Below are 9,827 nucleotides of genomic sequence, written 5' to 3'. Positions count from 1 at the left end.
ATAATTATCTTTTGTAAATAATACTCATTATTTGGAATGTCAAGTGAATAATTTTAGATCTTTATATTAAAAATATAGGACATACGCCCAAATATTGTTCAAGATTTCTATAATTATAGGAGACTATTCTTCATATGTGGATTTATACTTTTGTAAATTCATCAACTATATATATTTGAATGGATGGATTTTGGTCTTAGAAAATAATAAAATATTTTACATAATTCAAAATTCATTAATATTTAACTAATTATAGTTTAATTTTATTTGTGAATAATCTGACGTCACTTGAATTTATAATTATCAAAACAAGATAAAAAGAAAATAAATCATAAGTCGAGATTTAAAATTCATAATTTCAAATATAAGGGTTGTGAGAACCAACAAGTTTTGTATAATGTTTATTAGATTTTGTATTGTTCTATAAAATGTACACTGATGCACATAAGGGGTGTATGCAAAAACTTTGTAAAAGTAATGAATTTAATTGATTTAAAAAAAGAAAAAAGAAAAAGTTGTTTATAGTAAACGTTGGGAGTGTTTGTACACTCATTTTTTGAAGACAAAACTTACATAAATTCCCCATGAAAAATATTACCTAAACACCCGTAAGAGAATGCAGCTGGAATTATTCAAAAGATAAGGAGTATTTATGTAATTTGACTTAAGTTCAAGGATATATTATAATTTGTCCAATATTTGAATATGAATAGAGAGCTAATATAATTGCACCTGGACCACACTGACCTAATGAAAATGGGCTCGGCCCAATCATTAAAAGTAAAAATGTAAAAAGGAGTTCGGCCCAGTAGTACGAGTAGGCCCAAATATAGTTTTCGGTCGCCATAGTATCTAAGCAGGATGAGAAAGCAGCCGAAACGGCAGACGGGGCTTAATTTAGGGTTTTACTTCAAAACCTAAAACCTGAAAGATTTTCCCCTCTCCCTCTGTCTGATCGCTGAAGGTTCTTGCCAAAGATGCCGAAATCAAAGCGCAATAGGCCAGGTCTGTCCCTCTCTTGTGTCTTTTATTCTTTTCCTTCTTGAATCGATTCAAGTGCTGTAAGGGACTGCTATGTTTTCTGTTTGAGATTCACTTTGAATTCTGAACTTTGTTTTTTTGTTGGTGGACTATCATCTAGTGACCCTGTCAAAGACAAAGAAGAAAGGAAGGGAGCATAAAGAGAATGTAGTGAATTCGATACGAGATGCTGTGGAAAAGTACGATTCGGTCTACGTTTTCAGTTTTGAGAACATGAGAAATCTCAAGTTCAAGGAGTTCAGAGAGCGGCTCAAGTCTTCAAGCAGGTTGGAAGTATAACTATGTATTGAGATTTTTCAGTTTGAACAAGATTGGGATTTTCTAAGTGCATAAGATAAATGTTTGTTTATATAGTTAATTAGGAGCCATTTGAACCGCTGAAATTATGCACGATTTAACCATGAGCTTTGTGGTCTAGGCAAAGAGGTTTTGACTAATTTATAGCAAGGTTTTGTAAACTGGGACATGTGGTGTTGCGTATTTTGGAGAAAGCCTTTCATGGTGTTCAACTGTGGGGTATCAATTTCGTTCTCATAATTTCCGTTTCTAACTACACTGGAGATCTTGTGCTTGTGCACGAGGTAATTGTTTGAGATTTGGACATGCTGGTTCTTCTTTTACTTCAATTCTGGCCCGAACTGTAAGGTTGTGACTTGCATCACATGGCCGTGAGAAGGAAAATGATTAGATTTCTCCGAAGAGAATAGTCAATTAATGGTGTTTTCCACGCAAAGATGTCCTTTCTTTGGTCCATTTTTTTTTAAAAAAAATCTTATAGAATGTGGCTGCAATTCTCTCAAATCAGTGCGATTTCTGTTCTTCCATGAGTGGTGTAAACCATTATTTGCTGTCTTGTCTTAGTTGATGTTTTATTTCATTCCATGACAGGATGCTGGATAACTATAAACTAACCAATTTATGTATGCCTTCTTTTTCCCAGATTTTTTCTTGGGTCAAACAAGGTTATGCAGGTTGCCTTGGGTAGGTCTGTTGCTGATGAGATCAGATCAGGTCTTCATAAGATCTCTAAGGTAGGATGAGGCCTTTTTTATCTTTCTGAAAAGCGTAAGATGGGTGTATCCCTCCTATACACGTTTATTTAGGGGATTTCAGGATAAAGTATCATTTATGTTTTAGTTCTTCCCCTCATTTGGCAATCTGTTTTGCATTCAGCTTCTACGTGGAGATTCTGGACTCTGTTTCACTAGTTTGCCAAAAGAAGAGATCCAAAGGTTTGTCCTTGAGGTTTGAGCTGTTTTTCATGAAGCATGCTGACTGGAAAAATGTTTGTACATTAGATAGAAGTTCACTAAGGCTTTCTAATGTCTGACGGTGTTCTGCAGATGAGTTGATGACTATTCTTTACATAGTTATTAGCATGTGCATTAAAAAGCTGTAATATAATAGTTTTGCTTCCTTTTTGTTTTTTAATTAATTAAGGTAAAAGATCAGATCCTAGAATACTATGTGCATTGTAGTACTGACAAATTTGATTTTAAACTGTCAATCTGGTTTTGATGTTCAACAACCAATGAATTATTCCACACCCTTGATGATTCTGAGGAAATTATCAATTGAATAACATTTCTGTTTTTGTGTATCTTATGGTTGAGAAGGTGATAACTTGTTGAGTGGATAATACCAGTTTCTGTAGTTCTTAAGCTCTCGAGGTTGATTTATTTCTGTGGCTCTATAATTGAGAAGACCTCAGACGTTGTTGTCCATTTGTCTTTTGACGTGGCTAACCTATTTTAGTTTTTTTTTTCCCAGACTATTTGATGAATATGAAGACTACGACTTTGCTAGGACTGGAAGCACTGCAACAGAAACGGTATGTGGAAGACCTTAAAATATTAATTTTGTGGCATTAGGTGACTTTTGACGTGTTTGAAATTCACGCAGTCTCCTGCACTGATGGTTTAGAAATTTCCGGGGACACTCATGTTTGTACTCAAAAAAATAATGCAAGTGGCCTCCTTTAATTGATCGATCCTGTTGCAAAATCAATGCGTTAGAAAAAAATTAAGAGAAGGCTAATGAATTGCAACTCTAACCCATGCAGTTATATTATTCCTGAAACGTGGAGCTTAGAGCATCAATAGTCCTAGATATTTCTCATGTCTGGTTTATTCTTCAGGTGGAGCTTAAAGAAGGTCCTCTTGATCACTTCACCCATGAGATGGAACCCTTCTTGCGCAAACAGGGAATGCCTGTAAGGTTGAACAAAGGTTTGTCCTGTGTTTATCTTCGTAGCAGGCTTATGCATTGTATGTGTTCTATACACAACTTGCATATGGGTTTGCTCAAATGAAATTTGTGTTGTGCAGGAGTTGTGGAGCTTGTGTCAGACTTTGTTGTGTGTGAAGAAGGAAAACCGCTATCACCTGAGTCTGCTCGCATACTCGTATGTCTAACTTCATCATTTCCGTATACTTTTTGTTCCATATTTCTTGTGGTTTTACCACTAGAATCTGAAAGTACTTCTGTGTTGGAGCCTGGTAAATGCAATTTTGTCCTGTATAACTGAAATTGCCAAGTAAAGGTGCCTTACTAATCAAATATGTGAAAAGGTCTTGGTTTCTGATCTGGATTTGATACTTTCTATCATATATAACTGTGGGAATCATCATCATTGCATTTTTATTATTTATAAGCAAATTTCTGCATAGAAGAGTTTGTGACCTTTGGTTTTGCGGCTCACTTCCCTACAGCGTCTCTTGGGTATTAAGATGGCTACCTTCAAACTCCACTTAATATGCCGATGGAGCTCAGAGGACTTCGAAGTTTATAAAGAAGGGTTGGAAGATTCAGATGTTGAGTCCTCATAGGCTTCGGAAATTACAAAACTCTCGCCACTATGGAACACTCTACACGGCCGGGTTTGCAATTTAAAAGTGTTGAGCCTTGTGCATCCTGAAGTTTTGGCAATATTTGACTTATAGATGGATTATCTATTGTCAAATAGTTTTTGATAAAATGTCTAAGAAATCTATTTTTCGGTTTTAAGGGCTCTGAAATTTTCAGCAATAGCTTAGAAAATCCATTTTAGTTTATGTAATGTGAAAACTGCTCAGATTATTGAGTTGTAACATGATATTGAGTGTTGATTTATTTCTGCCATCCATATAGTGTGAACTTACAAGAGTCAATTCACGAAGGTGTTCTAGTTATTATTTTTCGAGAGCTTACCTTGATAGCAGTTTTATGGAAATATCATTTTAGATTTTCGTCTCATGATTTGCCGTTGGAGCGTAAATTTCTTGAGCGAATGATGAGACAATCAATTTGAGTTGTCCAGGTTGATGGATTAATTTAAGGATTCTCACTTGAATTTGAGGCTATTTCAAGTGGGTTGTGCTCATAAATATACCATACTTAAATTTGAAATTAAGATTTCCAAATCTGTAATTACAAACTTTGCGAATTTGTTCGAATAATTCTATATTACAATTTTTTTTAAATTATGAACTATGTTTTGTAGAATGTGAAGAGATTTTCTATATTGCAAATAAATAACAAGTACTAAGTTTCAAATCTTCGAAAATCGATCTATGTCCCACTGTTTAAGGTCTTATGCCCCCTACCACAGACCCTGAGTACCCAACCGGTTCTCTGTTATTTTCGCTTCTGAAGTGTATGCATCTCTTGTCAAAGTAAATATACATGCTTCCAGAACTAAGCACAATGCGTCTTCAGTCTTCGCATATATTCCTATTTAAGGGTCCGGAGTGCTGGGGAAACTGAAACCAAAAAAATGGCAGCAGTTCCAGTCCAGGCTCTGAGGTGACCATTACAGCCTATAGTCTTCTCCATAATGGAATAGTGATGTACGAACACACTAGATTAAGAGAGACATGGAAAGAAATAATCTACTATTCAATGCAATGAGCTCCTTACAGAAAGCAAACTCTCTATCCATTCAGAGTTTACATTCCCAAAAAGAACACAAGAATTACAGAGTGTGCATCTGGCTCAGGAAAGGGATGATGCTAGTTCAGCTTTTTTCTCTTCCAGAAGCTTCAACTCATTGCGCCAGCCTTCTAACTTGGCCACCTTCTCCAATTGTTCTGGCTTCAAATCTTTCTCTGCACCTTTCTGCTGTTGCGCTTCAGTCAGCCGAATCTAGAGAGAAGCCCACAGAGAACCATGGAATGATATATTATTTGAAGGATCCTATTGTTTTGCTAACAGAAGCAATAAAAATTACTATATTATTTCATACAAATCACAAACAGAAGATGGATTTAGAAGTCAGTAATAAGGTCTATTTCAGCTCATCCTTGTTCAATGCTTAATGCTTCTCCATGTCTTTCTGCATTGCAATGATCAAACAGTGCTCAAAGAGCTTATACTGCATGCAAGAATATAATACTAATACTAACGAAAGCTTAATTATCAGAAGAATCCAAAATTCTTTGGTTTTTTGGGTTGGAGAGTATCATAATAGATACAAGCTCCACAAAGAGATGATAAGATAATTGTATATCTGGCAGATGAATTAATCCTGATATGAGTGCTGCATATGCCTCGAGCATAAGATCAGAATTTGAGTCATAAAAGTTGGACAGTACAATGCAAAACATCATCTCCATTAGACACTTACCTTCTTTTTTAGTGCTCGAATCTTCTTATCAATATCTTGAACTTGATCCACTGGAGCTGAACATTCAGTTGAATCAGAAGGAGGTGTGACCAAAGAGGCACTTCCAGAAAGAGAGAGCCCATTCATCTTTGATGCAATTGACTCTACATTTTCTGGCAGGTAACTTGAACCATCAGCAGATGAGACATCATTTTGCTCTGAACTCTTACCCTTGTCAAGGGCAGCCTGAGACCAACAATATATCCTGAAGTTAGAGAATCAATACAAAAGTAGCAATAAATCGATAAGCACTATAAATTAAGTCTACCAGGAAATGATCGACATGCAAGGTAATAGATGTTTAGAAGCTTATAAGATTCAAAATAAGACATTAGGAGCTAAGCTCCCTTTAAGAAAAAAACAGAGGCACTAACTTATCAGTAAGATCATATCAAGCTTCTTCGATTTTAATTATATTAATTACAAATGACCATACTAACATCTCATAAACTTTATAAATTCTATTACTTTGTTTTATCCAAATAATTTATGAGCTTATTTTTAAAATAAAAGCTAATATGTTTTTAAGCTTAAAAAATATCTTATAAGATGTATGAGCTAATAAAAATATCTAAATAAGTTTAGGCAAACACATCTAACAATCCAAATCATTCTAAAGCTAATACATGTAGCAATTTGATTTGGTCAAATTAATTAAGCATGAAATGAACTGCTCAGGTCCAAGTGAAAACAAACAACAATGAATAGGGAAAACATCCTCCCCAAAACATAAGGAGTGGCAGGCATCTAGTTCTGAGTAGGTTCTATGAAATTTTAGTTATTGAGTCAAATGAAATGTCTTCAAAGAGTAATCATTGCAAATAATCATTAGGTATTTAGTAAAGTAAAACGTACTTTGACAACTTCGAAATTGCTAATTGTGTCGGATAGGTACAAAGTCTTGTTTTACCCTTATCAGCTTGCTAGAAGGGCACAACAGGGTATCCATTATACCTTCTGGTTTACGAGATCAAAATAGGGCAGGTGGATAGCCATGAAAAGTGTGATTCTCATGAGGAAGGGGAAAACCCCTTTCCACTTCAACCATGAAGTTGATCATAACCTAAACAGGAATAAATGGTTACGAGAATCGGAAAATAATTCCCCCGTAGTATTGTGGAATTACTGCAGTTATATTGATTTTTCCTACTATTGCACCATTGCTTCACCGTACCAAACATCAGTCATACTCTTTAATGGGGATACACCAGCCTTAATGACATTACTTAAATGTCAGTCATTTTGGATGATCGAGCTGAATATGAAAATACTCGGTCAAGATGAACCATACCTCCAGAGATTTTGCTCTTATTGTGCACTTGAACAGTAACTGAAACCTGAACCAACATTTTTTAGTTCATTATGTTCTCCACAATTGTTCTTGGTTTGTTTGAAGCTTTCTTTTCAAAGCATTCTTTCCACAACTATATCAAGGACGATTCTCTCTCAATCTTTGCGAAATGATACCGGTAAAAAGCATATGCCATGTACAGAGTGCGCATGTCTGTTACCTAGATTTGACTTTTATTTTTTTCAGAACTGACCATATATCTTAGAGAACCAGCCAAAAACTTTACAGAGATCAGTAAACTCTACAGCCTATTGCTTCACTATTTTGACAAATTGAAAACTTTGGTAGTTGATCTCACACGAAAATTGGATAAAAAGAAATTTGATCCTTTAATATAAGGTCAAGAGATAATTATTCTGTGTCTGACCAGTTAACTTAATGGCAAGTTAAAATGGATTTTTTTTTTTTGCTCACGTATGAAACATATTACCAAAAATTCTTTGCTCTTCGCTCCAAGTTAATCAGTTTTCTCATTTCATTTCATCATCTATTACAAGTTTTCCAGGGCAGAAACAGACGTTAGATATTCTTTATTCCAAAGTGAAGTTTTGCCACCAGCAACTCTAAACACTCTTTAGATACTTTCTGGAGCTTGACAACTGGTCTATTCACATTATTCAAGTGAGCTGACAGAATACTAGGAGTGGGGACAGCCGACATTTATGGTAGAACCAAGTGATAACATTACAACTAGCAGCAATTCTTTTGTTCAACATAACTCACGTAAAACAAGACGAAGCCTTTAATAGAAACTTATATGATCAAAATCTGAAAGATGAAATATATATTTTACTAACCTGCTGACGCTTCTCTTTCTTTCTCTCATTCCTCTTAGCAGATTTCGACTTCGGTTTCGGCTCCACCACCGTATCATATCCCGGTGGCACCTCCTGAGTCGCCGCCATCTCCTTCCTCCACTGCCACCATCACAACCAACCCCACTGAAAAAAACACTCTGAAAATTACCAAACACAATACTTAATACCTGAAATCATAACTACTCACAAGTGAGCCTTTCGATTGGTATATGGCGACTTCGTCTTGAGGAACATAACCCGCCCGAATCCTAATAGGCTTGCGGAGGGTCCCGTCGGGGCGTCGGGTCGGGGCCAGGATTCTCTCCCCTTCTTTTAGGGTTTTGCCCAGCTCAGCCGCCAAATGCTTGACGTCCTCCGCCCCTCCATTAGCGCCGCTCTCCATGCCTAGCTTTTGATATTCGATTGTTATGGACAAAAAGCTCGATACGGGAGTACTCAATTAGCGATTAATTAGAGAGAGAAAGGGAAATGATTATGGTATTGGTGGCCATTGTCAAAGAGTAGCAGCAACTCAACAATTGAAGTGCAGGAGGTTTTATAATTGTCAGAGGGAGAGACAAAGAGACAAAACAGTACGGAACGGGCCGGATGTTCTAATGTTGTGGGCCTCTTGTCCACCTATGGGCCATGGGGCCCAATTCCTATATCAAGGTGTAAAATTCATTGGAGGAGTTGGATTTGGGCTGGATTTGCCTTGACTGGTACAATCATTAATATGTTGAAGTGGGCCCTGTCTGAGCCAATTCTACCTTAATATTTAAAAACTTTATTTTTTTGAAATAAAATTTAATATTTTATAAGTTTTAAAGCATTTTATAGAATATATGACCTTATAAGATTTTTTAAATAAATTTATCCAAATACTCTATTATTTCAATATACTATTTTTAAAATATTAAAAATACAAAATATTTTAAAATTTATGCCCGCCCATTAGTTGTTTAACGATATGGACAATGAGTGAATATATTGTAAACGATTTCGAAAAAAATTGATGGCTAGAGTAGCATAACTCCTACACCAGTCTCAACCTTAGACATGAACTTACATTTCTCGTACATTAATACATTATTGCGTATTTAGTGTGTAGATTCGTTGATGGGGCTAGGATCTTGTGAATAAGTTTGTAGAGGTGGTTTATGAGTCGATCTATTGATGATAGTGTACCGCACAAGTTTCGAACTGTTGTTGTTTTTTTTTTTTTTTTTTCCAGATAGTATTAATATTCTAAAATTTTATCTTTTATTTTTTTCTTTTAAAAATGTCTTCTCGTAACTTGCAAATATGATTCCTTAAAGTTGTAATAGTACATGTTGTTAGTAGTGGTCCTTAGTGATAATTGAAACATCCAAGTGATGAAACAGAGGAGTAGCTCGTGCGGTCCAAGAATTAAAACAAATAGAATAAAAAAAAGATGGCAGAAACAAAAAACTTGATGTCGTATCACAATGTAAAGGAGTAGTACTTCTCCTTTTATGTTTTTGTTGCGGTAATGTTGTAATGATGACTATTGTTTATTTTCAATGAAAAATGGATGGGGACTCCAAAAAGCCTCCCCACCTTCGGGTGTTTATTTAAAAAAAAAAATTAAACATGCCCATAACCAATATTAAATTTAAAAAAAATCATTATCGAAACAACGAAAAATATCTCCGAATGCATACAATCAATGTCCAAATGTGACATTATTACTTTACTAATAATATATCTCAATTTCTTGGAACGACAGCAAGAAAAAGGGGAAAAAATCAATAGCAAATTTTACATTATCTGAACGTACCATGACAAAATCCCACGTGAGGTGGTCGTCTCTAACACTTATGATGTTGGAGAAATAACATCATTCAACATCTTTATACAAAAACCAAGAAACAAAATTCCTTTTGCTTTTATCCAAACACCATCTTTCCAAAACTAGATTTTGCACAAAATGTACTAAATTTCGACTTGTAAAAGGCATATTTCCTGATAGTTC

The 9,827-nt window shown here is 35.3% G+C and overlaps 2 protein-coding genes across 2 annotated transcripts; one reads left to right on the top strand and one right to left on the bottom strand.

Annotated features, from left to right (window-relative positions):
• Window positions 1-845: 845 nt before the first annotated feature.
• On the top strand, window positions 846-4,190 carry LOC105169163 (Ribosomal protein L10 family protein). The gene is made up of 8 exons (XM_011089480.3): window positions 846-1,005; window positions 1,142-1,307; window positions 1,982-2,072; window positions 2,215-2,273; window positions 2,812-2,872; window positions 3,179-3,269; window positions 3,369-3,445; window positions 3,753-4,190. The coding sequence occupies exons 1-8, from the start codon at window positions 978-980 to the stop codon at window positions 3,867-3,869; spliced, it is 690 nt and encodes a 229-aa protein (XP_011087782.1). The 5' UTR covers window positions 846-977; the 3' UTR covers window positions 3,870-4,190.
• A 694-nt stretch (window positions 4,191-4,884) lies between these two features.
• Window positions 4,885-8,380, bottom strand: LOC105169162 (partner of Y14 and mago). Its single transcript, XM_011089479.3, has 4 exons — window positions 8,040-8,380; window positions 7,832-7,951; window positions 5,645-5,869; window positions 4,885-5,163 (listed from the first exon to the last, which is right to left on the bottom strand). The coding sequence occupies exons 1-4, from the start codon at window positions 8,232-8,234 to the stop codon at window positions 5,014-5,016; spliced, it is 690 nt and encodes a 229-aa protein (XP_011087781.2). The 5' UTR covers window positions 8,235-8,380; the 3' UTR covers window positions 4,885-5,013.
• Between the last annotated feature and the right edge of the window lie 1,447 nt (window positions 8,381-9,827).

This window comes from Sesamum indicum, linkage group LG8 (assembly GCF_026168435.1).
Source record: "Sesamum indicum cultivar Baizhima isolate 11 linkage group LG8, ASM2616843v1, whole genome shotgun sequence".
Taxonomy (NCBI): domain Eukaryota; kingdom Viridiplantae; phylum Streptophyta; class Magnoliopsida; order Lamiales; family Pedaliaceae; genus Sesamum; species Sesamum indicum.
The sequence above is the reverse complement of the archived record's forward strand: the minus strand, read 5'-3'. Positions and strand labels throughout refer to the sequence as shown.